The sequence below is a fragment of the Orbicella franksi genome, chromosome 5 (genome assembly GCF_964199315.1).
Source record: "Orbicella franksi chromosome 5, jaOrbFran1.1, whole genome shotgun sequence".
Classification (NCBI taxonomy): domain Eukaryota; kingdom Metazoa; phylum Cnidaria; class Anthozoa; order Scleractinia; family Merulinidae; genus Orbicella; species Orbicella franksi.
In genome coordinates, this window is record NC_138149.1 from 30,959,901 (window position 1) to 30,982,448 (window position 22,548).

The 22,548-nt window shown below is 38.9% G+C and overlaps 3 protein-coding genes across 3 annotated transcripts in view; all 3 read right to left on the reverse strand.

The window, feature by feature from the left end:
• Positions 1–1,231, reverse strand: part of LOC145488155 (uncharacterized) — a 50,011-nt gene extending 48,780 nt beyond the window's left edge. Inside the window, exon 1 of the mRNA XM_081466956.1 lies at positions 551–1,231. Within this exon, the coding sequence (XP_081323082.1) occupies positions 551–691 (141 nt within the window). The 5' untranslated portion in view covers positions 692–1,231. The remainder of the gene's footprint in view (positions 1–550) is intronic.
• Positions 1,232–1,323: 92 nt separating this feature from the next.
• LOC145487943 (uncharacterized) lies at positions 1,324–6,937 on the reverse strand. Its single transcript, XM_081466712.1, has 3 exons — positions 6,909–6,937; positions 4,965–5,092; positions 1,324–3,457 (listed from the first exon to the last, which is right to left on the reverse strand). Exons 1-3 carry the CDS (start codon positions 6,935–6,937, stop codon positions 2,781–2,783), a joined length of 834 nt encoding a protein of 277 aa, XP_081322838.1. The 3' UTR covers positions 1,324–2,780.
• A 5,353-nt stretch (positions 6,938–12,290) lies between these two features.
• LOC145488156 (methionine aminopeptidase 1D, mitochondrial-like) lies at positions 12,291–22,535 on the reverse strand. The gene is made up of 10 exons (XM_081466957.1): positions 22,281–22,535; positions 21,361–21,406; positions 20,730–20,958; positions 18,404–18,552; positions 16,866–16,908; positions 15,821–15,984; positions 15,285–15,382; positions 14,718–14,765; positions 14,028–14,106; positions 12,291–12,629 (listed from the first exon to the last, which is right to left on the reverse strand). The coding sequence occupies exons 1-10, from the start codon at positions 22,312–22,314 to the stop codon at positions 12,554–12,556; spliced, it is 966 nt and encodes a 321-aa protein (XP_081323083.1). The 5' UTR covers positions 22,315–22,535; the 3' UTR covers positions 12,291–12,553.
• Between the last annotated feature and the right edge of the window lie 13 nt (positions 22,536–22,548).

Genomic DNA, 22,548 nt, shown 5'->3' on the forward strand with positions numbered 1-22,548 from the left:
GAAGCCAAATGGGAATTGGTCATGTTGTGAACTGTAAATTATACAACCGTAGATGGCCAGGGGGGGGGGGGGGGGTGGTAGTGAATATATGAAAGATCATGTATTTGAACTGATCATTCATGTCCTCACATCTTTCTCCACAGTTAGCCAGTTTCAGCTTCTTGTAAGCTTTATAGTTTTTTTTACATATTTGTCAACAAATATCTGACTACAAAGACCATTTTACCTTCATTTCACAAAAGCTACCTTCTGCTTTTAAGTTTAACAATCCTTTACAATAAATTTGTTTTCGTTTTGCCATAACATAGTAAGAGACCTTAAGTCTTTGGAGACTTACAAGTCATTCTCGACTTACAATTGAAATACGTCTAATTTTGCCCTCTTGAATTAGAAAACAAGCTTACATAAGATATGCACGAAATCTCATCTCGTTTAACTTTTACGAACGTCCCTCTCACATTGACTTGGCCTATAACTCTAATTCTTTTTCTACATTTATAGCACCTACTTCTAGTAATACTTCAAAGAACTAATTCAAAACACAACTTACAGTGCCTGGGAATGCTTGCCTGCCCTGTGGAACTTCTAATAGCCCGCCATTTTCATTTCCAGAGCGAGTCAAACGAAAAGAAGACCTGAACAAAATTCGAATTGGTAGAGGAAAAACCCGAGCAGACTTCGAGACTGACATTGGAGAAGATAACACCGCAGAGAAAAAAGTGCTTTCAAATAAACTACTCCGTTCGGCCAAAACGGAGCGAAATAACTTGTCCTTGAATCGAGGCGGACTTGTTTACAGGACACACATAACGGCACTTTTTGAGGGTTGCGTGACTAACAAGACGGTACATTCCTCTTCGTTGCTTATTTTAAACAGAACTGACAGATAAATGAATAAAAATATCGATATCCATTGCTTGGCCGTGTAATTGTTCAAAATGATGTATCATGGTTGTTACAAAAAGAAATTGTAGATAAAATAGAAATAAGGTTCTCTTTAATTTTTACAGTACAAAAATAGTGTCACACACCAACTTACAGGTAGCAAAATTGATGATTTGCAATACATCGCAAGTAAGGCAAATTAACTGTATGTGAATATATGTATGTTAAATTGTATATAGTGTGCAGTATACAGTATACATGTAGGTCACTTACGTGTTTCAGACTGACCCGGGTAAAAATGCTGTACAATTCTGGTTATAAGTCCACCCCCCACCCTGCCACTTCCCCTTTAATAAGACCTCCCAGTTGTTGACCCCATTACTTTCTCTCGTTTCATTGACATAATTACTCTTATTAAGTATGGGACAAATAATTTACTATCTTGTCAATTACCATAATGGAAACTGTTTAATGTCTACCACACATTCTACTTATATGGCTGTGTGCTTGCCATAATGGAGGAAGCTTCATTCAACAACCTTCCTGCTTCGTGCATATGTTTTCTAGCTTATGTCTTGTGTTTCTTGCTCCCAAGTAGATAAAAACATCTTTTAATACTGCTGCTTTGTCGAGGTATTAAATAACAGCTGCCTTTAACAACACAGAAATGCTATAAACAAAGGCTTCACAAGCAGGCAATGTACACTTTTGCATTCAAACTGTGACATCTGCCACCCCGTGAAACATGCAAGTTTTTGGAATGAAAATGCAGTTATATTTTTTTCAACAAGCTTCTTGTACTGTATAGGTGAGGGGATTCGCACATGGAAACAAGGCAAGGCTCCACTGCACACTGCAGCAGTGTCTGCACTGCACAATAAAAAAACATGAAACAAAAACAGCATTGTGACTAACATTAATTTAATTCTCAACAAACTTACATTTTATACTGATTACTTCAGCCTCAAAAGCACAAGGTAAATAATATAAAGGCAAAAAAGTAAACCCAATATACAGAAAAATTACTAAAATTATTGGTTTCAAAAAAGGCATATGCACTATCCCCAAAATGACTATGTTTAATGATCAACTAACTCACAGACTTAACTCTACAATAACTAAATGTATTATCCTACTTTAATTCTGATCACACGGGGATGTCATTCTAATGTCACCAAAAATATGGACTTACAACAAGATTGAAACAACTTATTAATTTTCTACAATACTTATCTGAAATGTGTTTAAGAATCAATGAACAAGTCAAGTTCAAAGCTAATAATAATTAATATAACAATTATATTGCAATATAATTGAACAAACCAGATTGAAGTTCAAAACTCACTTCCATATTTTTACTTGTCAACTGATTAGGTGAACTGTTACCATGTTTAAAGGACGCGAGAGAAGTTCTTAATTACCTGCAAGGAGGTCAATCACTCGTACTAGACACATCTAAACATGGGACAACTACAAATAAATGAAAAATGTATTGAACTACCATGATTAGCAGTTGAGCTCTCAGAAGGAAATATTAAGGAAACCCTTTGGCTCTCAATGACTTGAATGATCCCAGGCAGGCAATTGCATGAAGACATGAAGAATCAGTAATCAGCAATCATTGCCCACAATGAGAGATATTCACACAAGACTTAAAAATATCACTTGAATGTGGATGAGAAGTTTGGACCCTGTAAGTCACAGGCCGTACCTCCCGTTAGGACCACATGAATTTTAAAATACTGTCTCACTTGTCTGAATTTGAACATCCAAACGAAAGTGAAAACTTCAAAGACGATAGCATGTGTTGTTCAATCACAAACTGACGAAGCTCAACTTTGTTAATTTAACTGTTTTACAATATAAACATGTACATGTAAGATAAGCTAAAAATGTTAAACATGGACAATATTCTTTGGGAGCATGGACTTCAAGGAGATGATTTCTTGAATCATCTCATTCACTTGAAGCTTTAACAACTGGTTTTCTTGCTCCAATTTTGATGCCCTTGCAAACAAGGTATGTTGTCTTTCCTTCCTTGCACGACGAAACTTTCTGGAAGCCTGGTTGTTCCTTATCCTCTTCTCTGAAGCTTCATCACTACAAGAACCACCAATTGACGAAGGAGAACCTTGGGAAACATCAAACAGTGCTGATGCCTCCCCACCCAGCACACTTGAATGTTTACATGCTTGTTGCTCAATCATTTCTATATCGTTGCTTTCTGCATCATCGCCATCTCCAGGGTTTGGCAAATGGCCAGCCAGGACACTTCCACAAATGCTAGCAGCCTGGTTACTGTCTTCCACACATATTGGCCCAACCCATTCCTTATGCGCCTCTTCACCATAATTGAACAACTCAGTATTTGCCACCCAAGATTTCCCCAAAAGGTGTCCCTTGCAACTCTCCCCCGGTATCAACTTCTCGAGTTCAGCCACCTGGTCAAAGAATGGTTCTCCAAGACTTGTCTGGTCCCAGCCAAGATCAGTGGACCAGAAGCTTCCTTGGTCTAGAAGTGGGCTCTCGAGAAGATCTTCCTCTGTTTTGGGGGAGGCAAGGTTGGCAACCCCTAAATTTACAATAAATTAACACATTATGGGTAGGAAGCTTACATAGCCTTATGTTAATACAAAAAGAATAAATACAGTATGATAATGGACATCAACATATTCACTTGCTCCCTACTAAGTGTCAAGTGGAAGTTTAGGTCAGACCTCCCCCATCCTTGCTTACCCCTTCTTCAATTATGTCCTCTTGGAATTTGGCTGTCCGAAAAGTAACTTAACTCCAGTCACTGCAGTTTACAGTTACCGAGATGTGAAGATAACATAATTTATTACTTTAAAAATGAAGAGAAAACCATTAATCAATCAAAATGAAGCTTTCTCCTACCTGTTTTGTTAAAATATCTGCCTATCTACATTTATGATTTCAGAAGAGAGAACCAGAATCATTGGAACAGGGCCGCCCAGTGTTTTCAGATCTATTTCAACTTTGTCATGACTACAAGTGCAAACTTCCTCTTCTAGTTGAGTTCCATTCTCAACATGAAGTCAATCTTATTAAAATGGAGCATTTTGTTTTTCATCAAAAATGCCCCGCACTTATGTCCAAAATGTGATTCTCCCTATTCTATCCCCCAGGCTAAACATCCAGTTGACATGAATATGTCAAGAGCTTCAAGGCAGTTTTGATTAGACAGTAGAACCCCACCTTACAGTCACCTCATTATTATGGCCAGTCTTTTGTCACGGCATAACACCCATACATTTTCTCATAAGAAAACCCCATTAATGCGGCCACTCTATTAATATGGCCAACAGTCACATTCTGAACTCCCGACCTGTATAATCCTTTATAATTCAGGGCTGTCAATAAGGGCCATAACCCATAACAACTGCTACAGCTGAGTATGTTTCACGGGCCCTTGATGTTACGGGTGCACTCATTTGCAATTGATACCATTCACTCCCAGGGTAACAAAATTTGTTACGGGTGTGCAGATCAAGACTACAAGTGAATCAAAACTTAATGACAGCCCTGTAATTTTACCCCATTAATATGGGCACTGGAACCAGTTATGTTCATCTATCGATTGTTAATAACAACAATCTTTATCTTCGTCCAGTTAACATACTTTTTTACAGATAGAATGGCCCATGGATAGCTAATGCTAGTCTAGGAAGGCCAGTCTATCAAGATCAAATTACAAACGTTTTTACTAATAGATAGATTACAAAATTACAAAATTTAACTCTATTAATAATGTATGTACTGACTGAAGTTTCAACTTTTTTCAAAAATAATATCTGCTTTGAACGCTTATTAAAGAACAATTGTTTAGAAGTGCAATTGTGACGTCTGTCAAGATGACACTCAAATAGACCCGTCATGAAATTTGACCCTACCCCGTTAATACGGTCAAATTTTCCATGGCCCTTTAGTGACCGTATTAAATAGGGTTCCACTGTAATTCGTCCTACTTGACCGTCACCAAGGTCAAGAAATGGGCTACAACAATACGAATTTGCTCCACGAAAATACACGTGAGCCTAGAAACTAAAAAGCAAACTTACCATTGTCAAAGACGAGGCTTGGATTCGTACAGAGGCGAGACACAGAAAGTGTAGCCGCTGGTGACGGAGGTTTCCACGTGGCCTTTGAAATCGACTCCAGCCGCCATGTTGTCTTTCGTGTTCTTCGACTGGTTCAAAGAAGGCATGACCGTACCCTTACACTTCCCTTTCGGACGCCCAGCAGAACTCTTCAGGTGCATTTCGCGTTCAAGACTTAGGGTAAACAACAAACTTCGGATTCTGGACGAGCCAAACCGTGAACAAATCTTTTCACAAGGGAACTCTGAGACCAACACTCACAATGGTGCAACAGGAAATACGAGTGTCTGTCGTGAAGTACTGGAACTAGTTCGCGTCCTCTTTTTGGCCGCGTTGTATGATGGGATGAAAATAGGATCTGGGAAAGGACTGGGAACTACCAAATTCACGAATTTGATTGGCTGAAATCAATATTGACCGGGGTCTAGATTTTCCCATCTGGACCGCCATCTAGACCGGTTTCATTTTGCGTTGAAAAAGTAGCAAACTAAAATACAAAAATGTTCACCATTTTCTTTTATTTTCTTCTCAATCATTTATGGAAGTACCAAAAAGCCTGATGGCCAAAACAAAAGTAAGAGGCCGAGCAAATTTCGGCAGGTTTAGGTTAAGCTCATCGCCGTTCGCAAGCGAAATATCAGCAAACCAGTTATACTAGTTATATTAAACGAATTAGAGTTTTCTTCTTTGCCATATAATAAACATTCTTACTAACCGAGCTAAGTCGATCTGTATGGGAGAATGTTGACCTTGGTCGTGTGTACAGACCTCACTGCGTTCGGTCTGTTCTCACGACCTCGGTCAAGATTCTCCCATACAGACCTCCAGCTCGGTTAATAAGAGCTAAATACAAGTCGTAAGTTTATCCTTTTTAATTTTGATTGGATTGATGAACAATATGCTTATACCATATTTGGAATGCTAAGCACCAGGACTTCTCCCGTAGTGGCGGGAAAGATATCAAAGATGGCTGACATCGAAGCAAGTTTAATGGAAGGGACAGAAAAATTCAAAAGGTAGGTTTGCGTCAAGATACCTAACTATTTTTGAAGAGGTTCGTTTTAAATAAAGTTCATTAATCCAATCAAAATTCGAGTATTGGATCGAGTCTTGTTTTGAATTTTCTACTCTTCACTTGAATAACGGACTATTGAAACGAGTAATGAAATCAAATTTCAGATAATGAACTCATTCATTCACCCTTGACAGGAACGCTTGAGCTGTTTTGACGGTAAACCTAGTAGTAGAGCGGCTAAGACTCAATTCAGAAACTTATCTAATGGAAAAAACTCACCCTTCATCGCATGCTCGTAGTTATATGCCAAACACTATGTTTCTTTGACTGATTATCCAGTTCCAAATGATTGTCAAACCCGCCCACAAAATCCTCAGGCTAACCCACAGAAAATGTCGAAGTAAGCCCAATATATGAATACTTCCTCCTCTTTTATAGAAGAATAAATATGGCCGTTCTGAACTGTATCAGGATCAAATCTTCTCACATACCATTTACCTTTACAACAAGAAATTTGATTGGCTGCTTATAGTAGATCCAATCTGATTGGTGTGACATACATACATCTCTCACTCACTCACTCACTCACTCACTCACTCATCTATTGACCAGTCCATGACATACCCCGACGCGCCGACTAAGAGGTATTTCTTTTTACAAAAACATAACTAAAAAAATGATTTTATATTTTACCTACGAATCTCGCGATACTCTAAAATCATTTTCCTTTGTTTCTTAGCGTCAAAACCATCACGAAATGGAACCTCGGACAGGGCGAAAAATTTGAAACAAAAATTTAAAAAATGGCCGTCGTGGTTCACGTTCTCCGGACAACGCAGAATTTGGTCATTTCACATTGCTGTTTTGCAGAAGACGGCAAAGAAATGTACCAAGAATTATAACGCACTTGCACAGCCATTTTTCTGCTCATTAAACCTTTTTGTTTAACGACGGTCTCGTTGCCGTCGTGGTTTTCTTAAAATACTGATTTGAACCCAGGAGTATCAGTAGTTCGCGTAGTGTGATCGTCCGGATGAGGGTAGTTCTGAAAAGAACTGTTGTTGGTGACTGACGTTTCGACAACCTGAGCGGAGGTCATCTTCAGAGTCAAGTGAATAGTGTTTGTTAGTCGATGATGTTATAAGTCTGGTCTGTTGAACGTGATTGGACAGTTTAGCCATGATGGTATTGGCTGAAAGGCTCGTGTATAGTTTGTCATCAGTCATTGGTAGGTTTCGATCCGTCTATTGTTAGTCAAACTAGTCGGGTTTTGGTCCGTGTATTGTTAGTCAAATTAAGTCGGTCTGTTAGAAGTCCGTTTGTCGGTTTCGTTTCCGTCATGGATAAGTCGTTTGTAAGGCGCCGGTAGTTTTTGACATCTGTTGAGAGGCGTTTGTTCTAGCTTGAATAGGCTTGTCACTTCCATTTCATAACATAAAATGTAGGGGTAACCACGCGTTTTTTCAAGTTATTGATCTTTTTTGAAAACCTTTACGGTGCCTGTTACATTTTTTCCTGTCGGGAGAACTCGAAAAAGCTGTGGAAACACTCGCCTATGGCTCGTGTTCCCACAGCATTTCTCGTCCTCCCAAACTTCCACTCTTCTGTCAATTTAACAAATTGACGTCAGTTTTTCATGGGTCTGTCCTCTTATTGATGATAAATTGCGTCATAACATTGTCAAAGTGGCTGTGGAACCACGAGCCGCAGGCGAGTGGTTCCGCAGTAAACTTTGACAACATTATGACGCAATTTATCATCAATAAGAGGACAGACGCATAAAAAACTGACGTCAATTTGTTTTTTACAATAACAAGACCCTAAAATGGTCAAAAACCGGGAAGAAATGAGAGGAAAAGACGCCGTAAATTTGCCGTAAACAAACATAAGTGAATTTTATTCAAAATGACGCGAACATTGTCAATAGCTGGTTTTCACATGACGTCACTAAAATTCAAACAACAAAACTATTGATCTTCCTGAGAGTTTGCTTTAATGATGTATAAGAGCAGCTGAAAAATACTATTCATACAAATTTTCGCTCCGAATGGGTTCTTAGTTTTGTGATACACTACGCTTGCATTGCTAAGCTTTTGTGTGACGCGGCATTTGCATGACGGCCTAGAGAGCTGTCATGATTAATAAAAAAGTGACTTATTTCGGGGAGCTTGGCTATCTGAACAGTTTATATCTTAGAAAAAGTATTATTTTAATGTTTTAGAGTTTCTCGAGGAAACAATTCACGCTTTTGTAGCAAAACTCGGTGACATATGTTTCTGGTGGTTTCCGGCCGCCATGTTGGTGCCCATACGGATGGGCACCAGCATGGCGTCTCAAAACAAATCTCTGTAAATTTGGGTAAAAAATTTCTTCACATATCTCGCATAAGAAAAATTACTGTGACCAGAATTTTGGCGAGAGTCTTTGCATATTTACCTTCTTTTATTTCTCAGATTCTGGACTTTATCTATTGACCGGTTTTGTTTTTTATTTTGATCTATTTTGAATCGCGTGACACTGAAAACCAGCAATAGCTTTTCGATTGGCTACTTAAAAAAGCCCATAAAATCTCATTGGTTAAAAAGTTGACAGTTTGACAGCTGAAAGTTGAACTTGAAAGTTTGCATAAATTAAAATTTTATCCGTCTGTACTCTTATTGATAAAAATGAACCGCTCAGCGCGCGAGAAATTTGACAGTTATGGTAAAAAAAACTCGATAGAAACACGGTACATGTGTTCTATTTCTTCAATAAAACATGGATTTTTGACCAATCAGAGCGCGCGTAGGGTCCTATCTATATTATAACTATAAACCAAAAAAATTTTGCTCGCGCAAAAAGGCCTAGGTACAAGTTTTAGCGCTACAGTGGTACACAGGACATTTAAGTAGCGGTTTTCACTGTAAGGTTGCGTAAGAGATGACAACAGTAGACGAAGGTAAACTATTCATTCTTTTCATTCCTTCATTAACTGTCTTCCTACTCAACAAGATTGCGTGCTCCTGTGGACATACCGGCATGGCTTCAGGAAACTTGTTCACGTGAAATGGCAATCTTGCTCAATGTTTAAACAAACCTCGCCGTATCCTTTTAAAGCCTCGCTCGCATTCGTAAAAGTCAGCAAACCTGACGCGAAGTGGATACAGGTCAAACTGAATTAAACGTCGGTTGGGAATTTGAAAATGAAATTTGACTAAGGTGCGCATGGATAAAGGAAACTGCGTCCTTAATTTTGAATTTCATTATTAAATGTGTGAATTTCTCGCGTATAGCAAGGAATTGAAAAGTATCAAATCAGCGCATTTAAGTTTTCATTGCATCATTTACATAACAGGCAAAGTGTTACTTCAGAGACCACTGATTGCCTCTTAATTCCCTTGGCGTTAGTTTCTAAATATACTGGTGCATTTTTCATTTCGCTTTTGACCGCACCACATTACGTTGAATTTCCCGCGCTGTTAAACGGAAGATGGAACGGTGGCGTTACAACAAGTGTTAAACTCACGTGCACGTGGTCCAGTGAATTAAGATCCCACGAAGCCCCAAAATCAAATCACTCGACATTCAGCGGCCAAAGCGATTTGATGTTAGACAAGCATCCATGATGGTACATGTACGAGAGTTTTACACGACGTATCTATGCACGATAAAAAAATATATGCGGGCTTTGACGAGGAAAAAAAACGGAGAATGACTCCGTCGACGACACTGCGCGTGGCCGGCGATATTCGTTTCAACAATTCTTTAGTTCGTTCAAAGGCACAACTTCTCCTTCGGCTTAGCAATTAAAAGTTAAACTTATGACAAATGAAGGCGACGACATAAAAAAGTAAAGTCTTTCAAGCACAAGTGTCAGAGAGTTTGGCTACTACCCTCCGCGTAATTGGATGGGATACTAGTCCATTGCAGGGGTACCCCCGGCATTCTGTAAGGTTGCCCGGTAATTAAGTCTGTATCAGGCCTGTGGCTCCTACAGCCGGTACTTATTCAGTGGTATATATGAAGCGACCAGGAGTATTTCTACTTTCCTCTGTATGGGATGCTAGCCCATCCGCGGGTTACCTGGGTGGAGAGAGGGATTGTGAGAGTAAAGTGTCCTACCTAAGAACACATATGCATCACAATCAACGGACTAAATGTCATAAATTTAAATGTCATACACTTGTCTGCAATTTTTTTTCCGCGAACCGCGTCTACCCGGCCAAATTTACAAACAAATGTATGGAAAAATAGAAAAATTAGCTGAGCATCTTCTAGCCAAGCTACATCCTTCAAACTTGGTAAATACAATCTTCTACCTAGTATTGTAACGTTGCGATTGACAAATTGTGTAAAATTCAAGTTTGGAAAAAGTTATTTGCCATCGGATTCCCATACAAACACTGTAATTTCTGACCGCTCCGCCTACCCGTCAAGATGGCGTCGAAAACCGTGATAAGGTCTATTGTACTTAAAGTCCAGTACATGGACGACATGTTTACACAAATTCAGTCATTTCACGGCAACTATTTTCCACAAACTCTACCTGACGCACACATTTTCTATTGAAAATCTGGAAAACAAACAAAAATTTTGTTTTTCTTTGCCACACACTTCACGTTGCTGTCACGCCTGTGTCACGCGAGGTGTCTGGAAAACCCGAATAACAAACAGCGAACAGCGAATAGTCCCGAATAGCGAATAGTACGAATAGTGCGAATAGTCTCGAATAGTGGCGAATAGTCTCGAATAGTAACAATTATAATTCACCGGTAAATTTTCTCCGATTCTTATTGGTTTAAATCAATCACGTGACGTGATATTGTTCATCCGTGGAGAGACACTATCAGCCCTTGTAACTAGTTCACCACTAAACTTTCTCCGATTCTTATTGGCTTAACTTGATCACGTGACGCGATAGTGTTCATCCGCGTTGAGACACTATTTAACAATTAGACCCGTAGCCCGCAAGGGCTACGGGTCAATAGCCCATGAGGCGAAGCCGAATGGGCTATAGACCCTTGGCCCTTAAGGGCGAAGGGTCTAATTGTTTTAGTATCACCCAACTAGTCGGACAGAAGAGGCAATAATAAAGTTAGCAAATGCAAGTTGAAGAAATATTTATTTGGGAATAAAACGAAAGAAAACGTCATTGCGCCAGTTTCGCTACTCGAGGACTATTACTAATAGTCCTCTAGTAGCGTAACCAATCAAAATGCAGGATTTGCATTAGTCCACTAGTTGGGTGATACTATAGTGCCGTCCGAGGAAAATACCCGGATGGATAATACTCGTCCGTGAAAATGTTTCTGTAAACAAGCGGGCATGTCGAAAATAAACAGTTGAATTTGTATCAAGACGGTTTTTGTCTGTTTTTCTTTTTCGAATTTTACATTTGGCTTTAACGGCGTTCATCTAAAAAAGTTGAAAATAGTTCAATGTGATCTTTGAACTGGCGCGCGGAAGGAAATTTAGTGGTGAACAATAAAGACAACTCGGAACTATCGGTCTGATCGTTGCCCCTTGGAAATTTGATGTTCTCAAAACTAGCATATTTGCCCTCGAAGCTTCGTTTCTCGGGTAAATATTTGTTTCAAGAACATAAAATTTCCGCGGGGCAACTATCAGCCGATAGTTCCTCGACAGAAACACTCTATTTGGGGCTATTCGCTACTCGCTTGTCGGGTTTTCCAGACACCCTCTTTGTTCTGAGTTTCCCAATACATAGCTTTCCATCCTCAGGTTTGTTAAAAAGCTATGTTGCAAGCTGGCAAGATAGAATGAAAATCCATTTGTATGTTTAAATTTTTGCATAAAATGTTTCATATTTTCCTCATCAGAGACAACCCATCAACCTACAGACAAACTCAACTTCCATTAAAAATACGAACATTTAAATCATAACAGCTCTGTGAGCAGGCAAGATGAACCAAATCTTGCGCTATGTTTAGCTACGCTAGTGAGCAAGAAGCGGCTATCTTGACCACTCAGGATTACCTGCCGTGTCCCAGAGGAAAATGGACAGGTTTTGCATGATGCTGTACATTAAATGCTCTATCCAGCAAGATTGTTCGATCAAAATAGCAAAGTAGATATTGGCCTTGTCCTTTCTTTGTGTTTTTTTTATGGACCATTACAGTGGCGGATCTAGGAGAGGGGCCTGGAGGGGCCCGCCCCCGTTATTTTTGGGTAAAAAAGAAAAAATCACAGTAGGAAGAAAAGCCAGTAGGGCAAGCAAAAACAAACTACCACCCCTCCCCCCCCCCCCCCCTTAGCTCAAGGTTTGGATCCACCACTGCTCTACTACCGCTAAAAGGAAGCAGCCATCTTGATGTCAATTGGTCAATAACCCATAATGAATTGGGTGTAACAGGGAAAAAGTTGGCAGTCATGAAACTAATAAGCAGACATTTGTACTAAAGTTTATTCTGACTTTGTTAAGTAAAATACAGTGATCTTATGAAACTCACTTTATAAAATATAAATTTCACTTTTTTTTGCTTAAAAAAAGCCTTGAATATCTACTCTGCATGAACTGCTGTCCCAAGGTCAATTCTCAGTCTTCAGTATCATCTGTAAGTACTTCCATTCCTGTATCAGTTATCAAGAGTGTATGCTCAAACTGTGCAGTCCTGATAAAATGTGAAAGAGTTGTTAGCAAATAATCTAATAAGGACAAACTTAGTGCCACAGACCATAACCAAACAAGAAAGGTAAAATCCTCGGATCACGTATACTTAAGGCATCCCCGGTTGAGTGTCAATCGATACCTTTGATCAACACTCCATTGACATCTCAATCAACACTCAGTACTCAGTTGACACTAGATTGACACTCAATCGACATCTTGATAGACACTCAATTGACACTCAATCTACAGTTGGTCAATAGTTGGCAGGGTGTCAACTGACTCATATATATCAATCAACTCTAGATGGCGCGTCTATGATGAAAATTAGTCAACTCTCGGGCGAATGTCGACCAACTGATGTCAATCCAGTGATGACCGAGTATCAATGGAGATGTCAATCGAGTGTTGATTGAGATGTCAATCAAGTGGTGATTGAGTGATGATAGAAGGTCGATCAAGGGTAACAATTGACACTCGATGCCTTCAGTACAGATGATCCAAATTCTGTTTCCATTGGTTGTAGAGATAAACCTCTACATAAATCTCAGAAAAGATCAGAATAATCTGAGAAAAAGTGATTTACTCGTTGTTATTTATAAAGTCATAAATTTTCTATTTTTCTTTGTTTTGTATTTTTCATAACTTTGGCAGAAAATGAACGATAATTATTCCATGTGATTAGTCATGTGACACAAAGAAAAGGATGAAAATTGATATCAAAATTTTAGCTTTTAATCTTTATTTGTAGTTTTATATTTTCAACCTTTTAAACCACTTTTTAATTTTTGTTTTGCTTATTTCTAGAAGGGCCTCTATTGACAGCAGTTTTATTTACCAAAAGTCTGTACTGACAGAGTTACCCTGAAAAAATAAAGGTTTTCTCACTTACTTATGAACTAGAACACAAGTCAAGGTCAAGAGCATGATTTTAGTCAACAGAATTTGATCTTTTGTCAATAGTCTTTTGTCAGGAATGTTTCTCCTGGGAGGAGGGGGGTGGACACCCATATAAAAAGGACGGGGGGGGGTACTCGTCATGCCTTTTAGGGGTTAAAAAGCAGTTTTGGTACCTCATAGGGTGCTCAGCCTCAAAAACTCTACTTTTGCGCTACATTTTAGGTTATTGAGTTGGAAAAAAATAAAACAGGAGATGTGTTGTTTTAGAATTGGTACCTTTAAACTTAAACTTCAAACCACGCCCACAAAACAGGATCTTGGAGTCTCTAAGGGGTTGTTTTCAAAATTTCCAACAAGTACCCCTGTCCTTTCTACATGGGAGTACCCCACTCGGGGTTTCTTCAAACTAAGTTTAATCTCAAACGAAGACACCTATCAAAAACTTCATAAGAGGTCAAATCACCTCAGGTTTAGAAAAAAAGAATACTTAAACTCACTGTACCTTTTTCCATCTTTTGTAACAACAGTCCAGCCATCTTCAAGAATTGCTATTTCTGGAGATCCTTCACAGAGGACAGGTTCTGAACATATAAAATGAAATATTAAAATTGAAACACACCACAACAGGAAAGGCAATTAGGCAAGTCTCAATCTTTTTGGGTGAGCACAAATGGTACACCTTGGGCATTTTTTAGATAAAGGTAAAGCCTGCATATGAGCCAGGTGGTTGATGGCCCTAGGAATATTTCTACTCCCCCCCCCCCACCCCCCTAGATGGGATGCTAGTCCATCACAGGGTTACCCCCAGCATTAAAATTGCTTGTACCAATTTGTACACCTTGGTGGAGAGAGGCACTCTGAGAGTATAGTATTTCGTCCAAGAACGCAGTTCACAGTGTCCCTGGCCAGGGCTTGAACCCGGACCGCTCGACCTGAAGATGGGTGCACTCACCACGAGGCCACCGCACCTCCCTTAGAAAGTCACTTACTCAGATGGAGTCAAGTGTCAACTGATGTTTCCGTCGTTGACCAGAGAATACAACTTCACTTATAATAAGTTACATCTTTAGGTAAGCAATGTACCAGTAGGGGTTTCAAGATGTTTGAAAAATATCAGATAATAACTACAATTTAAACACCTGGACATTTAGTCAATCATGGAATTATAGTGTAAAGTAAGCAAAATATTTACCTATGGTAAATGTCATCCCAGAAGCCATTTTTCCAGGCTTAGAGTTTGCTACACACAAATGAGAGAATAAGATGTCAAAATTGAGGTAACTGAGCACAAAAGAGTTGTACAACCTTTTATCCTTGTAATAATATTATTGTTGCATGGCTGACTAAGGGTATTGTTTGTGACACAGCAGCATTCCTCACAAAATAAAGAACATGTACTTCTACGAAAACATTAGTCATTTACTGATGAACACTTTGCAGTTGATACCCAGGTAAAAACCTGTGAAATACCTTACAGATATTTGAATGTTACTTGTTTCGCTCCCAACCAAGTTCGCAACCCTGAACTCATTATAAACTTAAAGTTTCTATTTCGGGTTCACCTTCACCTTCACCTTCAATGGATTAAAGGACAAGAAATAAACATGTTTTGTGTGATTTTGTTTCACATTATGCCCACAATGTTGTCTCTTTTGCTCAGTAAGAGAAAGAGAAATTTTAAACACTTGGTTGCTATTTAAATCGATATAGGTGTGCCAGGTAATCAGAGTCTGACTCAGATCTCAGATAAAGAATGCACCTGTATGTAAAATTTCTGGGGGGCCATGAAACATTGATCCAATGCCATGACCTGCTAAATTGGGGCATACTGTGAATCCATCCTTCCTGGCCATGAACCTACAAACAAACAAAGTACAAAAAACCAACCATGGGATTTTAATCTTGCATTATCACATGGCAAGGTAGCCTTGAGATAAATCCAAACATTCTAATTGGTTCTTTCTTGGTCAGGATTTTGGTATACCGTTGATTTCCATGGAAACAGTCATGAGGCATGTATTTTGGGGCCTAAGTGCCATATAATAAACTTCTTACAAACCTAGCTTGCTCTAGCCGTACTAGAGAATATTGGTCCTTGATCGTTTTTGTACGAACCTCGCTGCACTCGGTCCATACTGCAACCACCTCAGGCCAATACTCTCAGCAGTACACCACTCACACTTGGTTAGTAAGAGGTTACTATCTGAAGACAGTGTGTTATTTCCTGTTGACTATGATAATATTTCATGGTTTAATTTACAAACTTACTCCAAATGCCAAAGATATATTACTCACTCAATTGTGTTACCAATCCAAGAAAATCGTACGCCAGGTTTACAGATATTAACAGCAGCATCAAGACAACGTTGACTGCTTTCTAGTAATCTTTGTCCCTGTTCATCAACAACACCCACCAAGAAGGTCTCGCACAAGTCTCCATGCATGCCTCCTATGTATACCTAAGAAATGTTCCCATCATTCAGTTAAATATATTTAAAGAAAGCCTTCTTGACTATAATCTAAAGCATAAAGAACATATGTCCAGCATCTGTAGCAGAAAATGACCTTCAGGAGAGGGAGAGTCCCATATAAAAAGGACGGGGGTGTTTGTTAGAAATTTCAGAAAGAATCCCTAAGAGGTACCAGGAGCCTGTTCTGTGGGTGTGGCTCAATTTTCCCCCTGCCACCACCCCCCACTCCAATTCAAAAACAGCATGTTAACTGAATACATGTACACAACCTTTTGTTGATGAATTGTCAATTCCCAGTGTAAATGAGGAAAAATTCTAAATCACTTGATCATGAAATATCACTTGCCATATTTGTGTTTTGCTCAATACCCAAAGGCACCACAAAAGCTCCCCTGTGGACGCTTTGAGGCTGAACACCCTCAGAGGTACCAAAACCCCTAAAAGGTACAATGAGCACCCCCCCGACCCCCCCCCCCTGCCCACCTGGGAAAATGACCCGGACAATAAAAGAAATGCTGCTCCTCCCAAATGAGTGGCTAGTTTAATGATGCATATTCCGGTCATCATCATGATAAGAACAACAAATGTGTCGTGACTGTCACTACAGGATCCCACTTAACACAACTCTTGATATTTTATAAAATAAATAATCATCAGCCTGTACATGCACAAACTAAGAAAGAGATAAATGCTACAAATCCCTACCTTAACTAATAAAAATAACGGTGGATCTCATCAAACAGGTAAAATGTGAAGACAAAAAGACTACTTAGTGCGCTTGAAATAAAAAAGGCACCCAATCTTTAATTATTGTGCTCTTTCTGCTAATTTCACAACCAACACTTGTTATTTACTTCATTTACACTTACTGAAACATCCACACTAATGATGTCACCATTCTTTAAAGACCTACTGCAATGGTAAAATACAAAGTACAGTCACATGACAACATTAAAATCATTCCCATAGGGGACATTTTTCTGTAGAATATTATATAGAATCAACATATTAACTGGTTAATATGAAGAAATGTAAAATATATCTCCTGGACATAGAGGCATCAATTTAATTACACTTTACCAGAAATATATATTTTTTCAATTGGTCTCTTTTTCTCACACACAGTTTTTCAACTTTGATGACTATATATGAATTAGGCTAAAACTTAGCAACAAATCTGTGAACAATCAAGGATCAGTTGACTGATGATGGATCCAGAAAATTCAGAAACAGGCATCTGGGGCAACTTTAAAAACAAAAGCTCCTCTGAGATTTGAAATGCCCCTTATGAAAGAGGGTGAAAGGCAGACTCCCCTCAGCCAGGGAAGAACAACTGATTTTCACAGGCAGGTAAAACTATTCGAAGTGAAATTCTAATAAAAAGGAAAACTTTCTGCAAGATATCCAAATCAGCCAGGCAAAATCGTCTTCACAGCCAGTCAGTTTGCCTGCTGGTGGGTCCTTAATGAAACCCCTGCCTCAGTCCTCCCCTTAAATCTGCTTAATATACAGTCAAACCTCCACTAACAGCCCCTCTGTACCGTGGTCACTCTCCACTCTCCTCAAGGTGGCCATAGTGGAGAGGTTCAACTGTATTAACCACCTTGATTGGCCACTGATCTGATTTACTGAGAGTTGAGGAGATTAAGAGGTATGGTCAGAGGCAATTCTTCCAAAGATGATAATGATATGATATGATGAACTCAACTCTATCAAAAACATGTTAACTATTAGGACTGGTTTTCACTTGAGTGTTGAAAGCTTCAAGCAATTAGCCTAAAAAGTTTACACGACTTTGTGCATCCAATGAGAAGTAAAACTACAACCAGTTATGACTAATTAACTAGCACACATTTTCCAATGTTTTGCACCTGCTACACATAATTGCTTTTTCTTTTGTGATTGGCCGAACCAATTATTTTGGTGTTGGTTTTACAACACACAATTGAAAACCGGTCAGTGTAAAATGCAGACTGCGGACTGCGGACTGAAGCTGTAAACTGCAGACCAGGGCTTAAATGTAGATTAAGGGTAAAATGCATACCGCAGATGTTTTAACTGAATCACGTTACCATTTCCCTCATTGAGAGCTAACTGTAAACAGGCCTACTGGAGCGTTATTCAGGCTAACCTGAGTGATATTTAGGCTAACCAGACCACAGTGACAGACTTTCACTCCAATTAGCCTGAATAACATTGTATACAGTTGGCACTAGATAATGGAAATAACATGATTTAAACTTAAAAGTCTGTAGTCTGCAGTCTACATTTTACCCCTAGTCTGCAGTCTGCATTTTACCCTCAGTCTGCATTTTACTCCCAGTCTATACTCTGCAGTCCGCTGTCTGTGTTTTACACTAACCAAATTGAAAAGCCTTCAATTTAAGAGCATCACTGTTAACACTACCTATCAGGTATTCCATGAACAGCCACATTATTAACAGATGTACAAACAGACTTGGGAAATTTTTTGTAGTTCAGTGGAGATGGATAAGCTCCAAGTGAAATGGCTGCCTGGTGCACAGCTTTGTCAATATCTTCTGTTGTCACTCCTTCCTTGATAGAAAAACAGAAATGGCTTAGAGGACTCAAATGAATATATTTGATTATTATTACTATTATTATTATTATTATTAATTAAAATTATAAATTAAAATTCGAAGACTTGGGTGAGTTAAAGGCACTCGAAAAACAGTTGTCATGACAGGTTTACTGGTCATCATCTTCCTTGGAATCTACTTAAGGTTACAGTATACCTTCGGGTTGGCAATTTTCTTCAAATTTGGATTTTTGGGTCAAAATAGTGGTCGAAGAATAATCTCTAATTTCTGAAAAAAATTTTTGAAAAAGGCTTAATATTGGCGGAGAAATGGCGGTTTTACGTTTTCACCGGAAGTAAAAGTTTACCTCTTGATTGACAGCCCTATGGCGCGTATGCAATCAACCGAGACGATTTTCGCGGGAATTACCTATATGGATGTCACGAATTAACTACTCAGTTGATCAGCATTGTTGTTCTGACTACCCAGCATTTTCGATATTAGGCGTGTCTCTATTAAGTTATAAGTAAACATAGACCACGTTTAAACCATGGACCGGTTCGAGAAAGCAAAAACAGCGAAGAACGAATGAAAATACATCAATGAGTGAAGAAGCGAACGTTCGCCACGCAGATGAAGCTATAGTTATCGTATAAGGTGGGCAAATATTCGTGGTAAGAGAAAAGAAAGGTTCTGTAAAAATTTCGGAACTTGACAGCAATAACAGGGATGCTGACAGAGACTCTTCTGATGAGTCCGATATCGACGAATCGTCGGACTCATGCACAGTTGCCCACACACAGTTGCCCTCCGCGCTATCTTTTGTTTGTTTCCTTCGCTCAGCCACTCTAGCGTTCGTATCCTTTTTAGTCTTCCCCATTTTGCCAGACCAGCTTCAAGAAAAACCGAGCTACAGAAAAATTATCTCTCTGCCTTCGGTTCCTTGAGCACATTGCGAAACACAAGAGTTTTTTAGAGATTCGCGCGTAAATTTCACCAGGAGGTTAACGGTAGTAAAGTTTCCCTGCACTGATTGGCTTAGTTATCTGAGAACCCAGTTGAAGGCGTTTTTGGGCGGAGTTTGTTTGCGAAGCAGAAAATTTTTCTTAGCGCTGTTTTCTCGAATAAATTTTTTCACTTGAAGCAGACACTTTAAAGAGTTATAACTCAAAGGGAATTTGTTCAATCGCTCTTAAATTTGGACAGTGGCTAGTTTAACATATAAACTACAAAAGTGTGTCTGGGAATTGTTAATTTCGAAATACTTTTTCTTCGAGAGCGATTTTTGTACGATCACTCCGCATTTTTTTAATCCTATTTCGAAAATGTTCTGTAACTTTTTACTGCAATCGAATATGCCAAAACGCAGACACGTTTTTTAAGCGCTTTGGGCCCTGAAACCGAGGAAAACATTAAATTGGCGAAAAACGAAATTCGCTTTGACTTGTAGCTTTCAAAAGGTGATTCGGGCGCTCGCATTTAGTGGTCGTGAAAAATTCGACAATTCATTTTCTTTCAAAATTCTTGGTATAGTTTGATAGCCAGCTCCATAAGCTTTAATTTGATATAGGGGTTTAGGTATCTACAGCTTAAACTGCACGCGCTACATCACTTGCGCGCGAGACACCCCTGAAGGTATACTGTAACCTTAATGAACAACTACCGTTCACTTATCAATGGCCATAGTGATCTGGGCTTATTCTTTCATTGGTTCATAAACGACTAAATATGAGAGTCAGAACTTAGGGAAAAGTTCCACTGATTTCTCTCATGACTATAATATTTTCTTCAATCTTACATCTAAGTTTGCATGAGACTTAACCACATTGCTTGAACCATTCCCAGGTGGGGGAAAGACTTCCATATAAAAACAACACGGGTGCTCATCGCAAAATTTTGCAAGAGAGGTATCAAGATCCTGTTTTGTGGGCAAACCTGAAACTTTTTTTATCCCCAAGAGGTACCAATCCTAAAACACCACATTATGTCTTGTCATATATTTTTTTCAGCTCAATATTCTAAAAGACACCACAAAAGCTCCCACTGTGGACCTTTTGCGGCTGAACACCCCTAGGAGGTACCAAAACCTTTTTTTTTTCAATCCCCAAAAGGTACAATGAGCACCCCCATCCTTTTTATATCAAAGTTCTCCTCCTGGGGAACCATTTTGACTGTCGTAAACTCAAGTCTCACCTTGACATTATCTCTGGCAACATTGAGGACTTTTCTTGCTGTTCTACATGCTGTTCTCATTGCAGCAATTTGCTCCTCTGTTTTTATCTCTATGGATCTAGGTACAACTGGGGGTACACCACTTTTAGCATAAGGTGGCTGTTTGATGTGAGAAGGTACGTGACCCGGTGGAGAAACTTTGTAGCATAGTTCCGTGATTACTTCAAATGGTGTGTTTGCTGAATAATTTCTGCAGGTAAAGTGGCATAAAATATCTACTGGTTATTAACATGCCTGCCAGGTATTTGTTTGTGAGATCACAGTGCTGAATAAGTCCCTTAAAATGATACACAAGTTTATCCACTGTACAAATGATAATTATGTTAATTATGCTAGAAAAAATCCTTGAGTCTATGCATTTGGCACATAATAATTAGCTTTGGTTTTCATGCATGCCAAATTAACTTTCAAATGATTTCTAGATAGAGGGCCCACTTATCGTTAGAAAGTTGACACAGCCAGCATTTTTGTAATCTGCATCCAACGATTGTAAGAAATTGCTGGCGTATAACATTAATTACCAAATAATAAAATAAATTTCTAATGCACTATTGTAAATATTTAAGTAGAATGTTCCTTGAGAAAATCATACCTGCATTTACAGTTGATGAGCCTTTTAAACAGCTGTAGTTCTTTATCTGGAAGACAAATTAAAGATTTCCAAATCATCAGAGAGGGTTATTGGAATACATTCTTGTTTCAAGTATCAACTAGTTGTACAACACCCGTGTCTACAAGACTTGTGTCTTTAACCCAAAATGGTAGGCAGTAGAATGACATAAGCTTAATTATTATATGGCTAGCTCCATGAGTGAGCAAGATGAACCACATCCTGCACTGTGATTGGCTACCCGAGCGGGCAAGATGGCGCTATCTTGCCCGTTCAGGATTACCCGCTGTGTCCTGCTAGTTGTTCGGTCAAGATGGTGTTTGTGGACCTCAACTCTGTCCCAGTCTAAAAACATGCAAAAAATGAACTGTCTTGGCGAATAATCCAGCCATCTTGACCTCACACTTTGTCAATAACCCATATGTACAGTGCTTATTTCCTCATGTATTTTTTCCTGCCGTAGGTATGGTTTTTCATATAAATTATGTTTATTACCTTAAAGGTATTTGATGTAACCATCTTGGTATTACATTATCAAATAAATGAGTAAAATAAATCTGAATAAAATGTGACATTCGAAAACTGAACGTAGAGATAATTTAGAGTTGTACTTAGACAAATATTTAGGGGTGGGCGAGACCGGATAAGCAAGAAATCCTAAAAATAAAATACCAAGAAACAAGGATGTTGGCAAGTAATTAAGCTTAAGTCAATAATAGTATAACATTTCTCGTGAGACGGAAAAAAATCCTGGGTTTAATGCTGATCACATGGCGTTGGTGGGTTCGAGTTTTGTTTTGTCTTTTTTTTTTTTTTTGGAGGGGGAGGGATTAAGTAAAAACTAAATGACATTGTTAGCAGCTAGATTTTTCAGCAATATGACCATAATCTTATTAACTTACACTTTATAAACTCAAACAGCCGTTGAACCCACATCACGGAGACATATCAATAAATATGGCGTCCAAATCCTTCTTGGATCCATGCCTCCGCAAATGACGGCATATTTACCGGAAGTAACGAAATCTCCTAGTGATTTCAACCAAAAGCCCGGGAAAAGTGCTTCAGACATCTGAAATTGCTCCGAATTATAGGCGTTAAAATTGAATTGTGTCGGTTTTGCTGAAGCGAAAGGGAAAAAAGTCATGGCTTTTTGTACAGAGGAGCTTT